The sequence below is a fragment of the Coturnix japonica genome, chromosome 4 (genome assembly GCF_001577835.2).
Source record: "Coturnix japonica isolate 7356 chromosome 4, Coturnix japonica 2.1, whole genome shotgun sequence".
Classification (NCBI taxonomy): Eukaryota; Metazoa; Chordata; class Aves; order Galliformes; family Phasianidae; genus Coturnix; species Coturnix japonica.
Genome location: NC_029519.1, coordinates 29,913,053 through 29,940,276, shown reverse-complemented (window position 1 = coordinate 29,940,276; position 27,224 = coordinate 29,913,053). Strand labels below are relative to the sequence as shown.

General features: G+C 38.8%; 1 protein-coding gene across 5 annotated transcripts in view; it reads right to left on the bottom strand.

Moving 5' to 3' along the window:
* The window catches only part of ARFIP1 (ADP ribosylation factor interacting protein 1), a 34,079-nt gene extending 10,270 nt beyond the window's left edge, over positions 1–23,809 (bottom strand). The window contains exons 1-7 of one of the 5 annotated variants that reach the window (XM_015861308.2): positions 23,666–23,809; positions 19,629–19,708; positions 17,157–17,258; positions 8,874–8,988; positions 6,163–6,258; positions 4,580–4,689; positions 356–577 (exon numbers count right to left, since the gene is read on the bottom strand). In XM_015861308.2, coding sequence (XP_015716794.1) covers positions 356–577; positions 4,580–4,689; positions 6,163–6,258; positions 8,874–8,988; positions 17,157–17,258; positions 19,629–19,706 — 723 coding nt within the window. In that variant the 5' untranslated portion in view covers positions 19,707–19,708; positions 23,666–23,809. Of the gene's footprint in view, positions 1–355; positions 578–4,579; positions 4,690–6,162; positions 6,259–8,873; positions 8,989–17,156; positions 17,261–19,628; positions 19,709–23,665 lie in introns of those variants that run through there. The other 4 variants (XM_015861309.2, XM_015861312.2, XM_015861310.2 and 1 more) reach the window with 4 other exon arrangements.
* Positions 23,810–27,224: the final 3,415 nt, after the last annotated feature.

The following is a 27,224-nucleotide window of genomic DNA, read 5'->3' as shown; positions in this document are numbered from 1 at the left end:
AAGACATCCTGTAATTGACATGAATTAATGCTCCAGAACACTCTGACATCTCATTAGAAAAGGAATAGTAAAATGCATTTTCTATACAAAGCAAGGTTGTCAGTTGCCGAGTCCAATCATAAGCTAAAGGCAAACACTTAGAAACACTTAAGAACTACAATAACTCCAGTGATATCCTACAGTTTTGAATGAATTACAGATGCTTTTAAACAAAAAGAACACGTAATGTTGTTAACAAATGTTTATAGGACTGGCTGCTAACTACCATATACCCTGCACAAGTCAATTAGGCTTATCTTCATCTTTGCCATTTCATTACATATATCTTTTTTTTTAAACACCATAAAAGTCTTACATGAAGTTCCAATGATTTCAAACTCAGGTCAGCAAAAGCATCTCCAAGTTGCCTTTGGGTATGTACCATCTGGAAGAGCTGTGTTGACAGAGTCTGTGCCAGTCTCAAGATATTTTCATACTTTTTTTTGTTATCTCTCAATATATCTATTTGAGCTTCCAACTCCAGATCTACTGTTCTTGAGCCACGACCCAGTTTTTCAGAGATGATCTGACGTGTACACTGGAAAAAAAATTTAAATTATAAAGAATCAAATATATCCAAGACATCACAGCATACACCCATTTTCAGCTTCAAGGGACAGATAATTACACACAATTCTTTCACAACCACCCCTCCCAATATAAGTTTGCACAACAAACTGAAAAAAAAACCCAGCACGCTCTTTAGAAGTTCATCAGGACTCAGCAAGAACAGTTGGACAAGTCTCAACTCCTACTAATATGAATATTCAAGTTAGCAAATCAAGAGCGTAACTAATTGTTTCTCAAGTAAAAGAATGCTTATCTCTTTTTAGGTTCAGTGAATATTATTAAGTTAAAAGAAGCAATTATTTAGCCCACAACATTCAAGGCAATTAATGAAAACATTACCAGTTCTGCATAACAATTACAGCTCCGTGATCTTTTAGACTTCGTCTACCGACCATCCTACTCCAGGATAATCCCTGTTATTTTTTGGAATTTCCATTAAGACCCTGGGAATGTCTAATTTTTTTTTATCTCTTTCTTTTGAGGAAGAAGCATAAGATGGATGGAAGGGCAAACTTCAGCATGTTTTTTAAAGCTGACTTCAAACTTTCACTAATATGTAAAACATAAAAATGCATTTCTCGTTATTAACACACCTATCAAATGGAGCTGACTGTTAAGAATTCTACTTGTGTCTGAAAAGAAACATTCTGAGGCATCTTTGCAGTTTCTTTATACAGTGAGCAGCAAGCCTTGCCCTTACAAGGCTGAACCAGCCAGCCAATGGCTGTGACAGCTTAGATCGCTACCACATTCCAATTGTCTGTGACTCTTCTGCCAGAGGCCAACATGAGAGCGAGGCTCCCAAGACACACCATCTGGGCTTCCCTTGACTGATGCATGAAAGTGATTTGCAAAGCAGAAATGTGGCAGAGCCATGCAACTTCCCTCTGCAAAGCAAGGATTATTTGCTGCCATCATTAAACTCAAGTTAATCTGTGAAGACAAAAACTAAATTACATGTTTGAAGAATGACTGCTAGAAACAGGATTACAATGAAGCTCAGTAATAGTCAAGGCTACAACTACACCTCAGCACAAAACTTCAGTTTTGCTCAGAGACAAAGACCAACCCTATCTTAACTCACGTTCCCAAAGCACATTACAGCACTGTTAATTACATTAACTTAAAGAGGTAAATTTTTCTTTTTGTGGGGGCAGGGGGCAAAAATAAATTACACTGGAATATTTTCCCCAGAAGTTACAGCAAAATATCTGAAAAGACAACAGTTCCAGTGAGAATTAGTCATCTAAAATATTTATTCCACCTACTCTGTTAGAGCTAAAGTTGAACACTGAACAAGAGCAGCTATGAAGATGCACCTAGCTACTATTTCCGTTTACTCTAGTTACAAGTAGACTGGTATAAACAAAATTTCCTATACTTTCTCTCTAGCAAATAGAATATTTCATATTAATTCCATTTTGCTTTGTTCTAAAAAAGTACCTATAAAAACACTGTCCAGCATAATATTATACTAATTAAAAAGTGAGAAGGCATCCAAAGCATATTAAGAAAATCAATTCTGTCAAATAAAAGATCAGCAGAAATATATTTGAAGGAAGTTATTTTAAACTACGCACATTAAAGGATGAACAGAGACATTATTGGACACTTCTAATTAGCAGACCACTACTACAGAGGTTTAGAAAATAGATTTAGCATGTTCTTCCTTAAGAAGTTGTCTGAAAAATTAGGTAAGTTTACTTATTAGAACTACTGAAAGCAAAGAGGAATTGCAACTTGCATCCATATTAACACTTAATTGAAAAAACTCTCATCCAAAGAAGACTGCGTGAAGGAAGAAAAAAAAAAGCTCTTGCCATTAGTTCATGGGAAATAAGCAACTCCTTCTGAGCCTAACTCATGATAACTAGGGAGAAGATTGGAAAGACTCGCAGAATGGCTTCACAGTTGAAACTTAAAGACCAGCTGGTTCCAACCACCCTGACATGGGTAGGGTTGCCAACGATCCCATCGGTCCATGTAAGAAGACAGTCCCTCTGCTGCTAATAAGCTCCCTTCAAGTACTAGGAGGCCACCCTGAGATATCCTGAGACCCTTCTCTTCTCTAAGCTGGATAAGCCCAATTTCTGTCTGATTTTATTCTGGGGAATGGAGAGTTCTTGTGCTCTCAGAAAGGCATCCTTAAAGTGCTGCCAGCTCTGTTCTGTTTCTTTGTCCCTAAAGACAGTTTCCCGGGGGAATCTCATCCAATTCCATAAACAGTTTCAAGTTTGCTCAATTGCATCTTGAAATTCAGGATCCTGACTCCACTCTTTGCCAGATCCATGTTCCTTGCCACCATGAACATGACCAGGGCATATTTACTGCAGCCTAAGCTGCTTCTGATCTTAACCCCACTAATGATCTCTTCCGTGTTGGTGAGGACCAGCTCCAGAAACACTTTATCTCTGGTAAGTCCATCCAGTATCAGAACCAGAAAGTTGTTATCAGTGGACAACAGGAGTATCTTGGATTGCTTGCAGGTCACGATGTTGTTTTCCCCAGCAGATATGTGGGAGGTTGAAATCCCCCATCAGGATAAGAGCCTGCAAACATGATGATGACTCCTCCTGCAGCTGAAGGCCTTGTCAGCTGGCTCCCCTTGATCAGTTGGCTTGTAGTGGACCCCAACCACCAGATGGCCTTTTATTGTTCTGGTCCCTAATTTTAATCAACAAGCTCTCAAACTGTTTCATGACTGATTCTCAGAAGCAGCTCTTCATGAAGAAGGCTGGTAGCCGCAAGGGCAACAGGCTAGTTGTACAAGGCTATAAGCTTAGGGAGAAACCTAAGCAGCCTTTGAAAATCCATAGTTAGGCTAGGCCGGTAGTGTCAACTTCCTGTGACTTTCCAGTGGGAAGCAATTGCTTAAACATAGCTTACATCCTCCCCTTATTTCTGTTCTCATTCACAGAGATGCACAAGAGACAAAACTGCAGGGTATACAAAACATACAGGCATACTTAATCATCTTGCATACTTGCAATAAGCATGCAAACTGTCTATAATTGGTAAGAACACCTGGAAACAGAAACCTAAAGCAAAAAGTGCAAGAAGCAAAAAGTCCGTAGGAAGAAAGATGGATTTGAAAGAAATTATGATTAGACATTAATGATCTGTGCTTCTAAAGATTTCAGACTTGTAGTCATTGAGAAAGATTCACTGAAGACCAATTTTCTTTTAGCTGTTATGGCCTGACGTACATCCCACTGATGCACATCTAGCTGTACCCATCTCTCCCATTTGAATTGTATCCACAATGGAAAGCTATTTTTCAGAATTAGCCTTAGTTGCTGACTGTAATGTATTTCCTGGCAACTGCTCCTTACTGTGTGGCTATTTTAAGAAGAGTCACTTCTGGGAGACCGGTGTGCTTTAAGCACTTTTACAAGCGCCATACAAAAGTAAAACACACAAACTTGTAACAATAATTATAATGCTAGGAGAACCAATAGAGTGAATATAAAACAAATATCAGAATTGCTATCAACAACTTCATACCCTGTCAGGTGAATCTACATTTTCAGCTAAAATTCTATTGTATCAGCAATCAGATTAGCAAGATGGCTTAATCACTGTCATGGTTTTGTAATTTTGTAATTTTGCTATCAGTATTCCACATCATAACATCATGTAAAGTATGGATACTTCTATTGAATGTGCAGTAACTGATAGCAAAATTACAAAATTACAAAACCATGACAATCACAAGCATTACATATTGAAATCTGCATGTTTTCTATTTTGAAGGGGTCATCAGACACACAGTGTTCTTTTCCTTGTTATATCAGTACCTTTATCCAGGCTTACAAAGAGAACTAAGCCTTCCATACACATTCTCATTTATGCCCACTGAAACAACAGATGACTTCCTTTCATACCACAGTGCAATTCTTCAAAAGCTGTAGTCCGATTTAATTGCAAACTCGTTTCTAGTATATACACACACAAATTTAAGTCCACATACCTTATAAGTATTTAGGCTCCACTTTCTCACCAATTCCAACTTCTCCATTGCTGGATTCTTTACTTCATCTGCTAACACAACGGGTCCACTCTTCTGCTGAGCTCTACCCCCTATGTTAGACACAAAGCAAGTAATTAAGGCCTTTGTTTTTTGTTTTGCTTAAGGGATTAATAGCAGGAGTATCTAAGATTTGTGCAACTGCAGATGCAAAAGGAGAATGAGGTGAAAGTAAACGCACTGATAAATACATACATTTTCAAGATGAATCCAAGAAAGAATCATTAAAAAAGCATACAGAGTGTGTGCATCTCAGTACTTTTACTTGGTGATAAGCTGAAGGGAGCTTACCTGAAAGCATGGAGTTTACTAACCATCCTCAAAACAGTTTTTGATACCTGTTCATTACTTTATCTGAGTTTTTAACTTTCCAAAAGTTGAACATTCTCCTGGATTTAGCAAATCTAAAGTTTGTTTATACCCTGCAAACCACCAAATGAATGTTATCAGCTTATAAAATTGTTGCCACAGAATATAACTGAAAGAAATAACAAAACAGATTTTCTTTCTAATGAATATTATCCTTTCCAGAAGACACATTTAGCTATTGTTAAGGAAGTGGAGCTTATTCGTGTATTTCAGGCTTTTTTAGCTTATTGCTTTAGGAACACTTAATTCCATGCACCAACAGCATGAAAACAGCAATAAAGAAACATCTGCTGGCATCAAATCAAAATATTTAGGGTCCATGAGCATGTATTCAATGTCTATACTTAGTATTTTCAAGCTAGTACAGGACATCACAGATTCTATGTTTTATTTTTGAAAAAATATTTCCTAGCATACTAAACTGTAAGAACTGCCAAGTTCTATCATTTTAAAGGCAGCTTTTTAAATATATTTGTAAACAGTTTTGAATATTGCTGCTCTCGCATGCCTTAAATAGTCCTGATGGTTCCTTACAGTCACCTTAGCCCTGCTGGTGATTTATGTAAATAAGTGACTGGAAAAAACATCTACAAAGATGCCTCAAGATACTCCTTCAACATCAAGCACCACTGTGCCCTTTACGTCTTCAAAATGCTGTGCAAACATTAAGTAATTAATCCTCTCAACACCCTTATGAGGTAACAGAATGCGTTTTCTCCTTTTACAAAGAAGGAAACAGACAGAGATGTTAAGTAATTTGCCCATAGGCACAAAATGAGTCAAATGGCAAAGCCAAGCTTGGGTGTTAGAAATTCCAAATCGCCACCTCATACTCTGTTTTACAGGAAAATATGAACATTTGGTGAATAAAGAATGTCACAAGTTTCAGCTCTAACCAAAATAAAAGAACTTGGTTACTCACACTGCAGTTACTGTTTGTTAGTAGTAATTTGTTTATAATGTTACAGTGCAAAAAGTGGCAAACAGAAAGGGAAGCAGAGATTACTGAGTGAACAGTTAAAATCCAGAAACCAAGATCACCAAAAGCCCCTAGAAATTATGCTTCTAAGTAACAGTAAATCAAATGACTGAAGAGATGGGGGAGTTAGTACAGTGTCAGCAGAGACAAGGGCGTTATCCGTTCAGTGCTGTGATACCTGCGGGAATAATTAAATCACAACCTTGTCCAGCCAGTCTGCTAGCTGCTGCACTGCTGGCAGATATAACAGTTGATTTGGGTGATGCTGAGGAACCTGGAAAGGGGACACATTTAACCATGAAAATCCACCACTTTCCCTTAGGAGGCAACATGCACTTTTACACAGATAGGTTTTCAAAGCAAAGAAAAATTTGTTTTAGCAACACATTAAATAGAAGCATTCACAGATGCACAAATGCTTTTGAGAAGGTGCAGCTGTTCATGTGAACTACTCCAAGTTTTTGTGATTTAATTTTATTTTCTAAGTGATGATGCCAATTTTTCTTTCTTTAGAAAGAATAACCAAATACAACTGGAGGCTTTGTAAGTAAAATCTGTACTATCAACAGAAAACTCCAAGACACAATGTTATACACGGGTGCTGTGGATGAAGGCACGTTTTCAGTTTTAGGTAGATTTCACAGATACTCACAGCATCAAGGGGCAAAGCAGGCTCTGAAATCTGGACCAATTTCAACTTGACTTCATCAACATCTACTCTTAAACCTGCCTTTTTTCTTCTAAACTTAATACACACCCACAGAACTCAGCGATAACCTGTCCTGATGATTACAAGAATCATTATCTGTTAAGGCGAGTAACTTCCCTCCCAAAAAGAGGAATTTTCCAATACTTGCTTGTTCTCATTTTAAAAGCACACCTTCAAGTGACCTGCACTGTGTGTGCTCCCTAAGCTGTTTTAGGTTTCTGTGAGTTCTGCAATTCTTTCTTATAACATAAATGCAGAGTGACAATCTCACAGAATTTTCAAGAGTTGAACAAAAAATAGAAGGAGATGGCTTTTCCTCTGCAGTCACGAGTCACCAGCATATCAGGGGGAGCTCCTATCACTTCTGCTGAGAAAATCTGAGATACTTTGTAGGGCTGACAGGGACCACCGTGCGATGGGGAAAGGGGGGTTTAAAAAACAAAGTCTAAACTTTAGCACTTTGCACTAGAACTTCACTAGCACTAACAGCAGAAATGCCAATAGAAGTAACTAAATCAACAAACAGCTTTTGTCTTTTAAACTTATTCTACTGTACTATCAACATGGGGTACAAAACATGGGATATAAAAACATTTAAATGTTACACAGAAGCAATGAGATTGAAACACACTGCTGTTGTGACCTTCAATTGTGGTTCATTACATAAGAACTGCAAGTGGATCCATCCAGACATAAAAGCTGGGCTATAAGATCCTACTACAGACCTAAAGATTAAATTACTTCAGCAAGCAAACAAAGGCAAGCAGTTAAAAGAAAAATCCCTAGCACTTGACACTATTAATGCCACCCTAAGTGTGCTTCAATACTCAGCACATCTTGGATCCTAGAAGTTCTTCCCTGCATTATTGCTTATTTTGCCTTCAAAAATGAAGCCTTAATAAAGACACTTACACACAATAAATAATATTTAAAAGCAGGGTTATCATTCTAGTTTTTTCTCTAGTTTTATAGAGTCTAAGCTTCTGTTAGATATCTCTGTCTGATATGGATAGAATATTAGAAATAATCTGAAAGCAGAATTACATGTTCAAGGCTCATTATCTGTGTACATAGCATTTTGATTTCAAACATATGAGCATAGCTTGAAACATCTAAGATATTGTTTTGCTTACAGTCTACTGTACTTTGCACTTGCAAGAGCTATGTTGTAAATAGAACACAGTAAGGCCAGAATGATGAGTCGCTTGCCATCTGCCCAGTTTTTAGCTAGGTAGTTTGCTTATTTCAGTCCTAAAGAAACCACAGCGTTTACTTTGTAATATATGTAAAGTACAGCATGTAAATCACTGTTTTCACAAGCGCGTTTTACAAAACAGGAAATGAAGCAAAACGCAAATTAAATCTGTGACTACAAAGAGACTTATTTTTACAGCTGCTCCTTTGAGATCATTTCAAACCTTTCAAATTCAGAAATTGACTTAGCTACGTAATTCATTAAAACATCACTTTCACGTACTATATTACTGCACTACTGTTTTTAGACAGACGGCAAACACTAACATTACTTGTTTATAATTTTCTTCATACTGTTTAACACCAATTAATATTTATTTGGCCTTACAAGACTTAACATGTTCTAAAGAACATCAACTAAAGTCCTTCTGCTCTAAAGGACTGTGAATCTTTGCTGAAAAAATATGAGAAAGTATTTTAATTATGTAGTATTTGAAGAGACCCAAGGTGTTATCACTCCTGACAATACATTAAATTACGTGCACTATTACATTAAAGAAGGAAAGACTGAGGAGCAGAGAAGAATTTCACTAATTCAACTGCTCCAGGTAAGTGAATAGTGTATAAAGAAAAGTTATGTTTCAAATTGGTACAACACTTGTAGTACAGACAGACTTTCAAAGTGGTGTAATTGTTGAAATGTTCAGTTTGACACAGTTTCAAGGTGTTCAAGGAAACTACTTCCCTTCCTGCAAGTGTGAGCCAATTTAACACTAAGCTTCTATTAGTCCCTTGACAGATACCACAAGTGCAGCAGTTCTATTTTAACATCTCAGCTACCAAAGACAAATAAGGCTATCACAGACACACACCTCAGTCTATACACCTACATTAAAATGCTCACAGCAGTTACAGAATATTATTTCTGAGCATATAAAATATACCTGAGAATTATAAACTGAGAAAGAGATTAAAAAGTAAGTTACCTTTCCCTGGAAATGGTCCTGCCTCAACAACTCCCTCTTTGGTGCTGTCAAAGTCATGAGACGTTATTTTGGTTTCAGAGAGTCCAAGTCCAGCTGGTAATGAACGTTTCAAGTCCTTAGAAATATTTGAATAGAATGGAATACTAATGTTAAAAAAAAACACAACATAAAAGCAACTACAAAGTACTATAATGTAGCTTTAGCAGTTCTCAGATGGGTTTGCCTCTAGCCTGGAATGTTTTTGTCATTGTCACAGCACTCTGCTATGATGCAAAATAAAACCTGAATTAAAAACACTCATCATAGCTTGTGCATATATTTTAGACACGCTGGTTGGTTAATTTAATGTGTTTTCCTTCTGACATTTGCAAGAAGAAAAAAAGAGTTAAAGAAAACATGAAGCTGTTACAACAGAATTTAGGATTGAAACATAACCAGAATGCATCCCTTTGAATGGCAGTTACCAAAAGCACGGCCTGCATCCCCCTGCTAAGTGGTCTGAAGCTACAACAGTTTAATTATGCTTTCCATTAAACTGATAGGGGTACAGAATGAGCTCAGACTAAGGACAGACAATGTTTTACAATCAAAAGCTTTAAAACAACTATCAAAGATACAAGTTATTTCACTCTAGGCAAGAAATATCTTTGAATATCACAGAATCCTTAATCCCTATAAGCAGCACATGAAATCTCTTCAAACTGACATAGCAGAAACATCCAGGATGCCATCCTCCTTCCAACAACTTCCTTCTGAGCACCTTTCTGTATCACAAATGCTCCTTGCTGCTTACTTCTCTTTGCTTATAAAATTGATCAGTTTTAAACAGTCTGAAATTCCCTGTAAGTTTTGATGGCTACACCCGCGCTGAGGCAGAAATTAAGATCCTTCTAAAATGATAAAAGACAATAGAATAGTTTGGTTGGAAGATATCTTGAGACACCAAGTCCAACTGCCTTCAGGGCACTTGGGAGCTAAGCAAAAGGCAAAGCATGTTGTTACTGAGGGTGCTATCTAACTGAGCTCTGGGAAACTGCACTGGTAACCATTCACCAGAGGTAGCTCCAGTCACTGGAACCCTTCAAGCACTGGACAACTGTCTCAAGTTTAAATTCCTACTGTTACGAAATATACCAAAAAATAGGTACAGGCATTCAAAGCAATGTAAGGTACTAGTTCTTAACAGTAAAAAGTGAATGAAAAGCAACTACAGAAAAAAAAGAAAAAGGGTAAAATGCACTTACATAAAACCAAAACCAACTACAAATCAAGGAGACAGAAAATGGGCATTTTCTGGAGTTAGATATGCTTTACATCTCCTTGCAAGAAAAGATAGAACATACAATAATGCAATATTGCAATATTTCAGAATGCAATAGCGAAATATGTAGACAGAAACTATACACAGCTCTAAAAAATGCCACTGCTTGGATACACACAGTAACTAGTCATGATGCTTGCAATTAAAAGATTACAAACAAAATACCATCTTTAAAACCCACTGTATGTTTCATGTAATACTGCAGTCATCGAGTCCACAAACAAGATATAAGCTATTGCCTAAGAATGATACACCCTAGAGGCTCAGAATGTCAAGAAGCAGCTTTGGATCACGTCTCCACAGACTGATTTGTCTTCAGTTTAAGACAAACTCCTGGGGGAAGAAAGAGCAAAAGCTACAAGTGTGAATTCCAATGTAGTAGAAATATTGTTGATGTGGGAAACCAAGGATGTTACTGCAATTGGAGTAACCGATTCCTATAGCTGTACTCATACAACAGGCTATTTAATAAAAAATATGCTGTGTTTCTGTACCTGAAGCATAATAACAAAGTGGGAAAGAATACATACCATGAAAAACATACAGTAGTTACACAGAACCTGATCTCACAAATAAAACAGATCTCAACACCTGATACACAGTTTGTCTTTGCAGTTGACTTACAATGGTACCTCCATTTAAGTACACATAGTTGGTGGTATGATGGAAAGCTTTGCTTCAACTTAGTTCAGCTGGTATTCACAGCCCATTTAACTCAAAATGTTGCAAGCCAGCAGGAGCCACAAAAAAGTAGAAAAGCTTGCAGAAGAATAAGCAAATAGCAGAGAGGAAGATGCACTGATTTAAGAAAACAGAACACAGCATCAAACTTTTTTTGCCCCCCGAGGGCACCCTGATGCGTTGTATAGTTTACAAAAATATTTAAATCTGAAGCCAAACAAATGTAGACAGCGAACCTGCTTAAGCATGTTCAAAATAGGAATCCAAGCCATCATCTGTATTTCAAGATAAAACACAGAATGCCTATTTTGTAAATACAGAAGTTTACATCTAAGCTTAAGCAACCATAGTGCTTTTAAACATGCTATCCAATTGTAATTTGAAGCTAAACACAGCCTGAACAAACTACAGTTAAATAAATCACTCAGAATATTACAAAACATCCTTCTCCAACATAAAAAAATAATATTCAGTTCATGAAAATATAAGATATACAACAGTGGGTATACTAGGCAGGTTTCTTTATATACACGTATACGCCTGTGTACATATACATGCACAAACATTTGTTCAAAGGTATTTTTTCTTTAACTGTCAAAAAAGGTGAAGTTCAATGTGAAGAACTGCATTCATGTCTGCTTTTAATACCTATGCCAAGCAGCTGAAATACACCTTGCTGAAGAAAGATGTTTACGCAATGAAAATTGTCATCAGTGATTACCAATCCACTACCTCTTTGCTGTTTACAAACATCTCAGCTTATTTTGTTCAGTAGAGACACGTTTCTGCATGTAAACTTCAGTTTAGCACATGATTCTTGCAACTGACCCTGCTTCTTTATAAGGACAAACAAAAAGGCTACCCAAACATCTGCTTCCAATGAAGCTATTTATCCTTTCAAGGATAATATAGAAGCATCTTAGAGTAAGGAAAAGATTACCTGGGTAGACTTCACATTTAAGAGAAGCTGTGACAGTGCTTACAGATATTTTGGAAAAGTAAAATGTATATGTATGCAATGTAAATAGCTCTCTCTTTCCCACTAACATTTGCTATTACAACATAGGAAGTGAAGTCAGATTCTCCTTCAACAGTCAGGTAAACATGTTTTGACTAATTATTGTTCTCCCAGCTAGTAGGAAGATTTTGATGATCATAAAACCTTCTTTCAAGTTTGTGATTTCACACATTCTTCTGAATGTCACTAGACTTCGAGATTCACCAGTACATTTCAAAACTCCAAGTCTGAAATGTATTATCATTGCCACAGAAAGAGATGATTTAATTCTTTATAATTTAGAATGATGAATGAAGCATTGCATTTGTTTATGCAATTATACTCTAGTACTGCAATTGCAACCCACAATTAGAAGTATAAAAACTACAACTTAGAATATTCCCCAAAAGTCAAGAGGTTGAATTAACTACTCCATTCTCAGCCATTCAGCATGGTAATGACTGAAAGGAGTGTAAGTATGGTCTGGTTTGGTCAGTGCAAACCCACAGAGCATTTAAACTACATTAATCTCTGGTTAAAACTCCACTTCTAGTTCAAATCACCATACTATGCTATTATAATGAGAGTAGCCTTATTTAACTGTCTCCAACAGCAATATTCTTCAGTTCATTATACAGGTCAACTGCATGAACTTGTACCAGTTCTTTTGATACAGCAGACAAATAGAAGAAATGACAGAGAATGTGTGGAAGGAAGATGTTGTCTGAGCTACAGGACTTATATCAAAAAGACAGTTCCCATCCGTGTTCTACATTCAAAATCAAAACGAAGTGAGAAAGATATCAAAACTGTATTGTTTCTCCACCAGGCAGAATTTCTGCAGCACAAATGGCAAACACCACCACTGAATGCACAGTGATCAGTCATTATTAACAGAAGACCAAGTATCATTGTTGGCTTACCACTAACAACGCTTTCAGAATTCATTGCTTTAGGTACCCTTATTACTTGCAATAAAGCAATTTTTAAGAAGACCAACACATTACTTGTTAATCTGAGGAGCCCATTCAAAGTTAAGCAACTAGAACTAGAAACTATCATACGCTCATTTATTTTTCAAATTATCGATGATGTTTTTAATAAAACATTAAATTTACCTTTGGGAAAGACTTGTAATGCATCATAAAGTAAACTTCAGTTTAAAGTTTTAAAGATTATTTTAATTTAAACTTCAGTGAGTAGACATAACATCCATCTAGTAAGATGCATGGCTCTCAACTCTCACTTACAGCACTAACAGATGTGCTAGTAAGGCTCCTTATCCTGCATTTTCTTCTACCCCTTGTCTCACTACATCACTTGATCACTATCTTCCAAGAATCCCCTAGATCTTCATATCAATAGGAATTACAGCTCTCCTGCCATTTACTTTTATGTGTAATACTTTATTCTACTTTAAAGAAGCGGGAAACTTGGACTGATATTTCTTCCATTCTCTTACACATTGATTCCTCTTGACACAGAAGGTAAGTTTTGCCTGTCACAATCCTTTCGGCTTACCTAATGTCATATTACAACCTGCTTTTATATTTATTTCACTTGTACTCGCATCGTTCACATTCATAATGACTGTTCTTTAAGGCAGTATGAAGCAGACTGCTTGGCAACAAACAAGCAGACTGAACTGGTTTCATTTCAAAAGCAGCTTTCTATAACTGACATGTAGATCTGAATGCTAAAACCAGTGTGAATTAAAATATAATTGCATTAATTAAGTTCTAGAGACACCAGTCAATACAGCAAAACCTAAGAAATAGAACTAAAATGTTTTAGGTAGAACATGAGAGAGGGGGCTGGGAGAGTGTTGGATGAGAAAAGACAAAATGAGTTAACCGTAGCTATCTGCATAACCTGGAAACCTAGTAAAATTACAGAACAAGATACTGAATATTTGCACTCAGGTTCACCAAGTCCCAAGGTTTATTTTGTACTTGAAATATAACAGATTGAAGACTAACAATTAAGTTCGATTTTTCTTCCCAAAGGTAATTACAAGTATTATTTACATATTTAACAATATTTTGTCCCCATAGGAGGGAAAAAGAGACAGAAGAAGAGATCTGCAACACAGAAAGCAAAAAGAAATATTGAGATGAGAATTTCGGAGATGCAGACTTCAGAACTCAATACAGATCTCATACAAGCATAATAAGTAGCTTATGGCTGCATGAATACCTTTACAGGCAGACCAAACGAACAGGGCTTTTTAAGCTATTCCTATGCAGCTTTAAAAAACATAGCATGTTATTCAATAAGGAATAATATACTTTCTCACTCCTTATCCCCTTGGCAACATTAAAGCCACTACTATTCTAATTGCAATTAAAATTCCATGGGAAGAAAACTTTGTTCTTCAAGTCAGGGATAAGTGAAATTAACACTGAAAAATATCAACCAACAAGTTTTTTTTTGAGTTTTCATGTAGCAAGAACAACATGCTTAATTAGTAATCACTGAAGTTCTCTGCTATTAACACAGACTGAAAAACATCCAAACATCAGCCAACACTTCTAAACATCATGTCTCGTCTTTAAAGCTTAACTAAAGTTCAATAGAGCTTGGAGAGCTGAAAAGCACAAGATCAAGCCTTCCCGTAATGAAACATTAGACATTTTATCCAATGACAACAAGCTTTATTAGTTAGAAAAAAAAAAATCCCATTTACCATAGAGGCAGGACAAAACTTGTCAGAATTCCTTGGGCATCTCTTACTATTACAAACTAGGTAGTGTATGCAGCAGCATATTTCTGAATGAGATTTTACAGTTAAGCAAATACTCAAATTACCTTGCAAATATTCTTTTGATTCTTAAACATACGGAAGCTACAATTTACTGAAGGAGCATCAAGTAGTGCTTTAACATATTTCCACAAGAACAGAACTAACACCCTTCTTCCTGCAGTGTCATTACGACAATCTGTTCTGTCTGATGTTCTGCACAACTAGTCACATTTTTTCTTCCAAAGAACAAGCAGCTCTTCTTGCCGCTTCAAAATAAATACATTTGTATTGTGTTGTCTTGCAAAATGAAATATCTGTCACGCTTCAATACGTACAACTACCACACTGAGTCAAAAGTGTCATGCCCGAGTAGCTTACGGATGAGGTCTGATGATGTTGCTAAAAAGGCTGTGAGTCTAAAATCAATCTTTATAACCACAGAATCCTGAAAAGCACACTGTATAACTACGGCATTACTCAATCTACCAAGAAAACAAAATCACAGCTAGTCAAGTGTTCGTGGCAAAGCAGCAATAGAAGAGCAAATAGAAATATAGGATAAATTATGGGTTTTTTTATTTACATCTGAATTGTACAATGTGTTTGAGTGGACAAAAATCCACTGTGGTCACACACTTGTTGAGCACTGCGCTAAGGGCACAACTTCATGATAACGGCATGTTGCCCCATTCTTAACTGACCTCGTAAAAAGCAAGTGCTTGGCCTGTCCTTTCCACAGGTTAATAGGGAAAAGACCCCTGAAAACTCGGCATAGAAATACTGTGGTGCAGAATATTGCCTTAGGTTAGCACAAAAAAATTACTGAAAATATTGGCAACAAAAAAAAGAAAGTGTAGCATTAACCATTAAAAATAATAAACACAAAGATGAATGGAAGCTTAATATTAGAATTTGAAACTAAGAGATCAGTAAACAGATAGGTACTAATTTCAAGAAGATTGTTTTCTTTGTTTTGCTTATAAGCAGCCCCAGTTATCACATATTCCGAGTTTAGGTCATGCATGCAGGTGTTAACTTGTACAAGACATCTCCACTGATTCCAGTATGAAAAAATATGTAAATATGAAAACGTATTAAAAAAAACTAGAGCAGAAAACACAAACAAATTTGCACAGTATAAATTTTCTTTGACTCAACCAAATACTTGATCCATTTTTTAGTTTAGTGGGAGTTTCAGAACAGATTTAACTCCAAGCCACAAAAACGCATAACATGTCTGCAAGAATCTACCTCAACTTTACCATGCGGCCATAGACAAAAACTCCTCAAACATCTCAACTTTCCACAGAAAATAGCAATTATATTTGGAATGAACAAATGCTGTGACCAAGTCAATAAGAGTACAATTTCCATTTACCATAAGTACTAAAAAAATTATTGAACATGTGACTCCTAAGAAGCAATTACGAGGTAAAGGACAGATAGCTTTGAGACAGCAGTCCAGTCTTATCAGCATCAAAGTGGTGAGGCTTAAAAACAGTACATCTGCTTCTCTATTCCCAAGCAAACCTATATCTACTAACACTTCAACGTGTATTTCAGCTGTCCCACCTAGAACATAGGCAGATTCTAATCAAAATTTAGTTTCAACTGTGTTTAATTACACATGATCAGCAAGTATGCTCCAGCTGCACAAGTGACTTCTTAAACTTAAGGAATTATTTTTCCTGCCCTCTAATCATCAATAGTTCAATAGGACAGAACAAAAAGTCCAAACTGTGTTCAGCATTTCTCTTAGAAATAATTCTGTATTGCAGGTCAGTACAGAATTGTTAGAGCTTAGATATTTCCTCAAAATCTATGTATTGACAGATAGCAAATATGAAGATGAGTTAATTATCCAGATCTCCAACTGAAAAACAAAATAAACGCAAACAGAACCAACACCAAATTCCCTAAGCTGTAGCACAGCACCATCTGCTGGGCAGTGAAACAAAAGACCTAACAGTAAAATACAATAAGGATAACACAGATCACACAGACAGATTATGACATAAAAATTTTCCACATGCTACAAATATGACAAAGTGTAATACTTACCATATAATAACAACAATACTGCAGTAATTTTCGAGGTTAAGTATGCAAAAATTACTTCTCCCCTATTTACAGCTTCACATGAGAAAGTGACCATCTTTACTTCCAGTTGTGTTACCTCCTAACTTAACCTCTCTTAGAAGTAGCTTGCCTTGGACAATACTAGACTTGCTTATAAAAATTATTTTAGGACTTCACAGGACTTCAGTATTTTAAAGGTGCTTGCTTTTCTGTTTTAGTAAAACTGTCAGGATTGAAAATCGATATCCTCAGGACTTAATAACATACAAGTGCATACTCCTGACTTTGCACGTGACCTGGCAGAACTTCTTTATTATTCTTGCCAACAAGATTAACATATAATAATGTAAAATATCAAAAAACTTGAGAAAACGACATCAGGTGAAGTATGCTATGCATTGCATTCTAACTTCAGCATTTCTGATAACAGTACCTTGTTAGACACTAAGGAAAAGCTCTTACCCTATTAAAGCTGTGCTCATGAGAATCTTCCAGCTGTCCATTGCTTGTCACAGGAATTTCAGCTGCTGAATTTTTGGGAGACTCTTGAGCCATTGCACCTTCCTATTGTTACCAGAAGAAAAAGGTTAGTGTTGTTTCCAGAATACACCGAGTGATTTATATTAGAATATTTGAAGCGTAGATCTTGTAACAGCTGACTAATTTCCTTTTTGGTAATGCTCCGATAGACCAGGTCTGCGTACATTCATTTCATCACAAACCCAAATCACATTAGTACGCTGGCACATCTCAGAAGCAGCACAAAGCTTCAAGATCTAATAAGAAACACCGGGGTGTGATGAGAGAGACGAGGCGTAGACAAACAAAACATAGGGCCATGCACAAACCTAATTTCCCCATACACACACTTGATTCTTGGAGTAGTTAATGCTGCTCCAACTACAACATAGACAAGCTTGGATAAATGAAGCTGTACTGGCTAATGATAAACAAGAAGTATAAGGTAGGGAAAAAACAAAACAAAACAATAAATGTACTTGTTTGTAAGAAAAATACAAGTGATGGTTCCAAGCCTTCAAGTTGTTTAACTTGCTTTTCCCTTTCCTAATAATGTAGCGCCACCTTCTGACCCAACTGTTGGCACACAACTCTGACTCGGCCAACTGCAGGAAATCTACAGTGAAACGCAGAAACCAGAACTTGAAAGCTCCAACGCAATTCCAGAGCCGAAGTTAGGAACAAGACGCTGCTGTTTTATGAAGAGTAGAAGCAGCAGTGGAACTACTGCACTCAAATAATGACCCGGAGTAAGATCTGGAAAAGACTCAGAAGAAACAGACACCATTTATTTCTAAGAGTAACATTGTCAAAGCACAAGACATTAGTCTTGGCCCTAAACAAATCACCTGTTATTGAAACACATCCTGATGCAGCCTCTAAAACCACACTTATGAAAATGGATGTTTGTATGAAAAGCTTTTGTGATGTTATATCTGTAGACAACATTGCTGTAGATACAAATACTTAAGTGCATGTCTATAAATATACTAGAACTATGAGATGTGACTTTATCAGCTCCAGTTACATCATATAGTTACAACAATTCTATATCAAGTTTATGGCCCACCCCCATCAGAACGTCTCTCACAGTGGTGAGAAAACTATTACAATGTGACAACCTCTACCAGCCACTCAAACACATCTGAAACAATGGACAAGCACTATAATCACTGTTCACTGTGATACAGAAGAGATGAACCATGTCCTGAAAGAGTGAAGAACAGAGAATGTCACATGTGAGAAAATCCTCTTGAATGATCACCAGTAGCAAAGGGAAAGATTGGTTTCACACTTCGCCCAGCTGTGATTCTAACCCTAATGTGAACATTCATGAAAGCCTGACGTGCTAAAACAAGTGGTCCAGCTCTGACCATCCAAAACATACAAATTAGTACATCTACATCATCAGAAGCAGTAACTTATGCTAAATGTACATTATAACATGCAAGAGGTGACCATGCCACCACTTCAAGAAAGCTAAGACAAACTGACAATAGCTGCATGGTGGAACGTGATTATTTCCCTCATTGATTTACATGGGGGTTCTGAGGATTCCCTTTTTTGTGCCTGTTACCCCTAATTCTTTGCTCTGACATCAGCTTTCCTTATTCCCCTATTTCTTCACGTTTGTTCATGTGTGTTTGTTCAGCAAACAAGACTGTAGAAAGAACACAGGTTAAAAGAAGGTGACCTATGCTCAAAAAGGGGGTGAGGAATTTTTCCACTCCCATCAGTTCTCCAGAAATGATGTGATTTTGGAGCACAAGTTGCGCAGTTCCAATACTTGTAGCCACAAAACAGAGGAGACAATAATGGAATAAGAAAGTACAGAGAATCTGAAGAATTGTTTTCTGCCACAGCCCCAGGTGAACAGCTAAAGGAGAACAGTATCTCAAAACACGTGCTCTACGTATAGGTTATTGCCAAGACCCAGAGATCATTTCCCTTATGAATGCAACTTCCTGCAACCTCAGTCCCAGTAAGTTTACTGATCAGTGAGAAGATGAGACCATTAACTCAGAATAGTATTTCTGTTAAAACAGCAAATGTTAAAACAGATCCTCTGCTCCAGCAGCCTCATCATAGCAATGTTGCACAAGAACTGCTGCCCTGAAGTACTAATCCTTTCTTTCTGCTGTACTTACACATTTTATACTATATGCTGCCTAAACCTATTCAGCTTGTGAAGCAAACCCTGCAGCACGGTGACAGACCGCTGCTTGCAGTAATCCTTTCTTGTCAGTTAGCTGTACTTCCTCCACTGCCTCAAAATCAAACCCTCTCATTCAAGATTACTCACAAACTGTATCCCCACAATAACTTCCCTGTGCCACATGAATCAACCTTTCTAGCAGCCCAAAACCATTGCTGGGATGGGCAGATAGGAGACTAACACAGGTATCATTCAGTCACCTCAGAGTCAGACTGGACCTCTTCTCCAGCTGGATGAATTTCATCAAGTGCTGTGGATTCATTCCTGTGTTCTGACATACCTGAAAATAAAATAGGGTTGCCATCTGTTAACTGACGTGAAAGGAGCTGCACGTTGAGCCTTCAAGAAACTGAAGCAAATTTGAAGAATTTCTTTTGCAAGCTCTGCGAAAGCAAAAAGAAACCTCCCTCTTTGAGGTGGACCAGGTCTGTAGGTCACTGAAGTCCAACCAAGACAATGACTATAGTCTAGCCAGCACAAGCGCCCACGACCAAAGACACCTTCCCTGCACAGAACACTGAGCTCGCAACCTAAAACCCAGCAAGCCAAAGTTCTTCAGCTGGTATTTACTTTCATCTGCAACAATACACCAATTGCATCCTACCATTACAAAGCACTGTTTTGTTAGATTTTGCTAAGACGTGAGGCATATCTACACTATGTGAGTTTATGTTGATCTTAAATCACTGGAATCTAGGCATAACAGACTGAACAGCTTACTAATTTGGGAGGAGACATCACAATTGTATGATCTTGTTTAAAAGAAACACCTCACCTACAGAGAGAAAGAAATTCACTAACACTGAACACATACACCATAAACCAGCTCAGTGAGTAGCATGACTTTGAAAGGTATCTACACTTCTAACTTATTTTACGTATGTGACCCAAATTTGGTTTCACATGGCTGGGAAGGACAGGTGATACCACAGCTCACTCAGTGCTTTGCAAGGAGGAGACAACCTGTCATTAAAAATTAAACACTGTCAGTACTCACTATAATCCCACATGACTGAAGTGTAGTGAGCTCTGCACCACTCTGTACAGATTTAGTCATGCACCAGACCAAAAAAAACCTGAGAATGATCACTATTCATATCTTATTTCAGTTTTCTAATGTGTAAAACATACTAATTATAACAAGTAATTTGCAAGGTAAGCATCCTGTGTGATAGGGGAACTAAAATAAGGACAAAGAGGCTGAGAAACTGAGCCATCTAGCTCCTATTACACTGGATAACCTCACACTTGGCTTTGTAAAGACAAGAAGTCAGTTAACTAAGAGAACTCCAGAAAGGCTGCAATTCACTCAGGGCTACCACTGAATGAGGCTGGATTTCTCTCCTACACACTAATACAAACTTCCTATCAAATCAATCAGGAAGAAACTAAATTGCTAGTATGAAAAGCCACACAGCAGAGCTGGCTATTAAAGATGATTAAATGTGATATGCAGCAAGAAAAGCCTTGATAATCTCAAGAACTCTTAATGTAACCTGGGGGTATAAACCTCACAAATCTATGCAGAGATACTGTGTAAAAGCAAAAAGATATTTGAAGTTTTTAATATTTATTTGCTGTGCTACACTCCTTCCCCCAATTTGTAGCACTGCTTTCCTGGAAGCAGTCAGAACATGTACAACACAACAAGTCATCTTTCACCATCGTGCTCATAGTAGCATAAAAAGCATCTGCTATCTCACTGCTAAGGCAGAAAGAAGAGTTCAGATGATTGAGCCAAGAAATGCACCAGACCCCCCTCAACAGAGCTAGAAGATGCAAAGCACGGTCATCCAAACTGTCCACATTCCCTTTCCTCTGACCTATAGTTAATACATGCTCTAATCTTTCTCTTTTTTTGTCCATATATGACCAAGAAGTTACTGAAATAGCTGGAGGTTTTGGTTATGCACGGAACCCTTCTGACCCCCTCTATCAGAGCAATGTATGATTCTGTCTGTTTATCACTTTTCTGTGTGAGGTTTCATTCACAGCCAAGTGTTGCTGCAAACATCACTGGGCCGCTCACCTCGACTCTGCAATAACAGGAGCCAAACAGTGAGAGCAGCTTGGAAACACTCACAGAGCACAGAGCTGTGGGGAAAAAGACAACTCAAAGCCATGATACTCACATCACCCACCAGAGTCCAAGACTGCACAAACAAAACTCAGGTTTAAATTTTAAACATTTACTTCAAAAACTACAAGAAATGAAAAACTTGTTTTGCAAGAAGCAAATTAAAACCCCTAAGTTCTAAGTAAGTGAACGAGCCTGCCCAAAGCAAACAGAAATTTGCATCACCTCTCTCCTGCTGGCGGAAGTTGTCCCCGTAGTTATGGAGAGCACTGAAAGATGAGCATTGTTTGCCTTGAAAGAGACTGGGTGGCAGTAACAAGCCCAAGACACAGGCACAACATGTGAACTAAACACGTGCTTTGAAACTCCAGCAACCACACTGAGCATCCCAGAATGGCACAAGACATTCTTTTTATTTAAGACACATTTTAACATATCATTTCTTCAACTGGGCAAATTAACAACAGGAGAGCTTAAAACCAACACCTTAGGCATCCTGCAGAACATGTAACCAATTATAATTAGCAGTTATACGAGCACACTTATGGATTAAGTGCAAGTATTAACAAAGCACATTATCAGCAATAAACCAAATTTGAAAGAGGACATTACTCTTAATGCAGTTTCCATTACTTAATTAGTAACTCCTATGGTCTCAGAAATGAGCACCACAGGATTCTCAACAATTACACTTGCTTTCCTAAGCTGGATGCATTGGCTCCTTCTCTTACACTTATTTATTAATAAATGAATTGCCAGTAAGATGAAAGCAAGATGTCTTCTGTCCCAGTAAAGCTTATTGCACTTACTGTCTTATTACTGGTTCTGCATCTAGTGGAATAAGTTTCTGAAACACTACAGAAAATGTAAGGACAGGTGGAAAATAAAAAAGCCAAGCACATTTCCTTACTTTCAATTTACAACTAAGAATATCACCACTAATTCTTGTCAAAATTAGTTAGTTTTGTTTAAGTTAAATAATTAAGAATGCAGTAAACACTTTCTGCTGCAACCATAACATAGTTTCCTCCTTACACTCCCACAGTTCCACTTCTGCTCCTCCTCCAGGAGCTAGTGGTATCTGAGAGTAACAGAACACTGTGGAGATGCAGGCTGGGGACTGCAAGCAGCTTACACACACTGCCTGCTCTAGGTCAGGCCGTGCTCCACTCCAGATCAGCTAAGGCATGGGTTCCTATGATGGTCTGAACTTGTATCAAAACAGAGAGAACCCTCTGATCAACATAATGTCTCAAAGTCCCATTCTTCCCATCTAATAATCCTTTGTAGCAATCAATGTCTCACATTCTAGCTGCGTATGCACACACATATAAAGAGATACACAAGTGAATCAGCTCAAGGTGGAGTTGCTCTGACCACACATCACAGTTCCCAGCATGACAGAAGAACATTTCTGTTACCTCTCTTAGCACATCAATACAGGGATAAAGCTGATGACAGATCCTTGTTAGCAGTATCACCAAGCACAGAAAGAACATGTCAGGCACTGACACTGCACCAAAGTCAGAGAAGGCAAGGAAGGCTATGGAAAAACAGAACCTCAAAGACATAACCCAAGCAACACCAGAACTACGTACAGCTTGTGCACAACACACAGTGCAACACCCGTTCATGAGACAACACCATACTCTTCCCATGTTTTGCCAGCGACTTGAGAACAGCCAGTCAGCTGTAAAGGACACACGGACACACACACGGACACACACACACGGACACACACACACGGACACACACACACGGACACACACACACGGACACACACACACGGACACACAGGGGCACAGCTGCAGCCCCAACTGCCTGGGCGCAGACCACGCCCGAGGAGCACGACATGCACGCAGCACCAGCACTCTCTCCCCCTGCCAGGCTCCCAGATCCCTTCTGACCCCCCCCTCTCGCAGGCACGGCCCCGCACGCTGCCCCGCAGCACTGTGGATGCAGGCAGTCCGCCCACCCGCCGCCACCTCCGTGCCTGCACCACGCACCCAGGCCCTATGGAATGACCAAGAAGAGGCCGCGGGCGCGGCGGCCCTCCCTGCAGGGACAGCAGCGCGATGCGTAGGCCGGCGGGCGCGGCCCGGCCCTGCCCCAAAACGAGGCCCAGAGCCCGCCACGGCCCCGCTCCGGGCCGGCCCTCACCTGCCGGCGGCGCCGCTGCCACCCCGGGGGGGTCACGGGGCGGAGGAGAGCGGAGCGGGCCGCGCTGGGCCGGGCGGCGCAGCCCCCGCTCCGATGGCTCCCTCCTCCTCCGGGACCTGCAGCAACCGGAAGTGCCTGGCCGGAAATACGGCGGCCCGGCGGGGGACAGGCCGCGGGCAGCGCCTCTCTAGGCCGCGGCGGGCGTGTCTATGGTCGCTCATCGGCCACGCCGTCTCCAGAGCAACAGCGGAGGGGGTGGGGGAAGGAGGAATCATTTAAAATGATGAAAAAGGAGCGTGAGCTGAAGTTTCTGGTCAAAAGCCATAAAATGTGGTGGTTGGGGGGAGGAAGAAATTACTTGAATCTTGAATGTGGTAACTGTAGAAGGTACAACAGGGGCAGAAGCAGTTCATTGGGTTGTTTGGTGCCCTGAGAGCAAGCAGGTGCCTACTGGGAATTCTTTCTTAGAAGGAGATTAAGCGCTTCTTCACCTCGCTAATTTCCCTCATGTCTTTGCTTTCACCTACAGTGTCACAGCAATAAATGAGAGTGATGCTTTTGGTACTTAAACGTATCTTTTAAGTATACTTAAAAGTATATTTGAGTAACACGAAAAATATATGCCCAAGTTCTGAGAACTAAGGGCTTTTTAAACAAAATTGCCTTGTCTCCGTTCAGGAATTCTAGCCTGATTTATTCTGGAGTGATGAACAGCAGAAATTTAGCAGCTTTTCATTCTTAAAGCTGTTCACATGTGGATACACACCAGTGGCACAAGCATTTATCAAAGCACCAAAAGACAAATACACCTCTACTTGTTCTTTGAACGGGTCAACAGGGAAAGCTGTTCTTCTCCCTCTCAGCCTTTTTTGATGCTTAGATTTGATACAGGCCCTTCTCCATGTATTACTGCACTCAATAATGGGGGAAAAAGTCAGCTTCAGTATCTGCATTCAAGATGTATTAAACTGTTACTGAATTTACTATACTTGATGATCAAACCAAACACCTAAGCTAGTCTTCATACTTGTGCAGCCCTACATAACTTGGAGGCTTTTCTATGGGGTTCAGTCCACCAACACAGTTGACTGCTGAAGATACCATTAACACAGGTGCTGTTGGCATTAATGAAGTTCGAAGTTTAGTAAATCACAGTACACTTACATCTCTTCATGAATGTGTTTCAAGCAATATAATCACACTGTAGCCAAAAATCTCAATCTGTATAATTTCTCCTGCTAAAGGCAAGTTTAGGGAAAAGTTTAGGGGTGTCCCATCCCTGGAGGCACTCAAGGCTAGTCTGGATGTGGCTCTGAGCAGCCCGAGCTGGTGAGGAACAGCCCTACCCATGGAAAGGGCGTGAGACTGGGTGGGCTTTGATGTCCCTTCCAACCCGAGCCATTCTGTGCTTCTACAAAATGTTTCCCTTTAGTAGTTTTGTATGTCGTTTCCTATTCAACTCTGCAGACCTCATAGGCCTGGAGTGCAGATAAGGAGGCTCTCTGTTTCCTTCTGAGAGCACTCAGTGTGAAGTGTTGATCTGTATGAAAAAGCCTGACATCTCAATAAGTGGATTCAGTTTACAAGAGCTGCAGCCTTTTCTTGGTGAGGATTAGCAAGTCAAGAGGTCAGAGATACCATCATTAGCTGATGATGGAGGAAAGCAGTCACTGGGTGTTGCAACACTCACAAAGGAAAACAACAGGAAGAATTTAGTAATTCAGTCTGAACTTTGAAGATAAATTGCAGAGCTTGCTTTAAACAATGTACAACTCATCAAGATCACAGATCTTTAGAAAGTATGTGACTTTCTCCTGATCTTCTATTTCATTTTAAGACAGCAACCTAAAATGCAGTCACTATTTCTTTAGGAAAGCCCTTTGTATCTGAACACCACAGTTTCAAAATTATTTAGGAGATTATTTAGGAGATTAAATGTCCCATGATACTCAGATCGTAGTCAATTTATCCTTCAACAGAGAATGCTGATTTTGAAGCTTGTTCCCATTGCAGGTGTTTGTTAAAAGACTCCTTACATCGTACACGCTAACAGTGAAAAGGGAAGTGGTAAGCTATGCAGATGTTGTTAGTTTTAGAATGAGATAAACCTTCAAGGTACTACTAGCTTCATATGGCTGCGGCCATATCTGTTAGAGAGTGAGGTGGAATATTGTTTTAGACAGCACAACATTTAGAGCTAAGAGCCTTTTCTACAGAAAGCAGGTTCTCTAAAACTTCAGGTGTTCTTTTCGGACAGCTTTTTCCTGAACACTTTTCTACTTCACGCTATAGTTAGGTAATAATGCTGTGCTTTGGCAAAGAGGTCACTTGCAGGAACCCGAAGTTCCTTCATGCATATGAACTGAAAATATTAAACTATAAGAATATAAGTAACTTGCAAACAAGGCCAAAATATTAAGAGAAAAAAAGGGGAAAGAAAAATAAAAGGGAACTAAGTTTGATATAATCAAAACCATCTTCTGAGTCTTTCTTGAAATAAGCAATGCTAAAATTGGGTGTGCTTTTGAAATTTTTAATAAATTCTTATTGGGAACTGAATGGTGGTACCGCTAGAGATAATCTTTTATATTTATATACATTATATTTACACATTATATTTATATTTATATACAAGGAGCTCACTGGGAGCTGCAGAAGAGTGTGAATTACAAATTTCAGCAGTCAGTCCAGTGAATGAATACCATCCTGACTTCTCTGCCTGTTTCAGTGAGAAGACAATTTCCAACAATGTTTAAAATGCCATGCTCAGTACATTTCTCAGTACTTTCCTTGAAAGCTGTGTCTACCAATGCTTTCACACCATCCCATCTCTTGCCCAGTTTCTCAGCCTTGTTCCTGAAGAACACCGAGGGAAATGAGACACTTCTGAGTGCCTTCCTGATACTACCTCTTGCAGGCGATGTTTGAAGCACCTCATGCATCAGCCAGCTGCTGTCACTCTCTTGGTACACACACTCGTGATCTCAGGCCCCAATTTCTGTGTTGCTGTATTTATGGGCCTTCCCAAATCCTTGCTTCATTTAGTGTAGAATGTTCAGCATGTCCATACTTCTTTTTCTCTCCTGATTTGCTAGTATTTTTATCCAGCTCTCCTTAAAGCTTTAGAAATAGGTCTAGAAATAGAAATTGGTCTAGAAATAGACAACTTGGTCTAGCTGTGGATATCCCTGTTTGCTGCAGGGGAGTTGGACTAGATGACCTTCAGAGATTCCCTCCAACTCTAAAGATTCTATGATTCTATGATTCTAAACTAATCCAGATGAACTGTAGCTTCATTTTACAGATGAAGCAATAGAGGCCAGGTGAGCTGTGATTTTTGCAGCAGTCATTGGATGCCTGAGAGAACTGGTAATAAAGCACATGTTCCTCTGCTTTCATGTGTCTCCATTTTTTCCTTCTATTAGTGGTCCCTTCTGATCTGTACTCCTCAGAGTCTCTGTTTGACATTTAATATCTTCATCTGAACCCTTCCATTTCTGTTTTATCTCTAACCCTTATATACCTGAACAGGATTCTTGCCACCAGCCACTTTTCTATT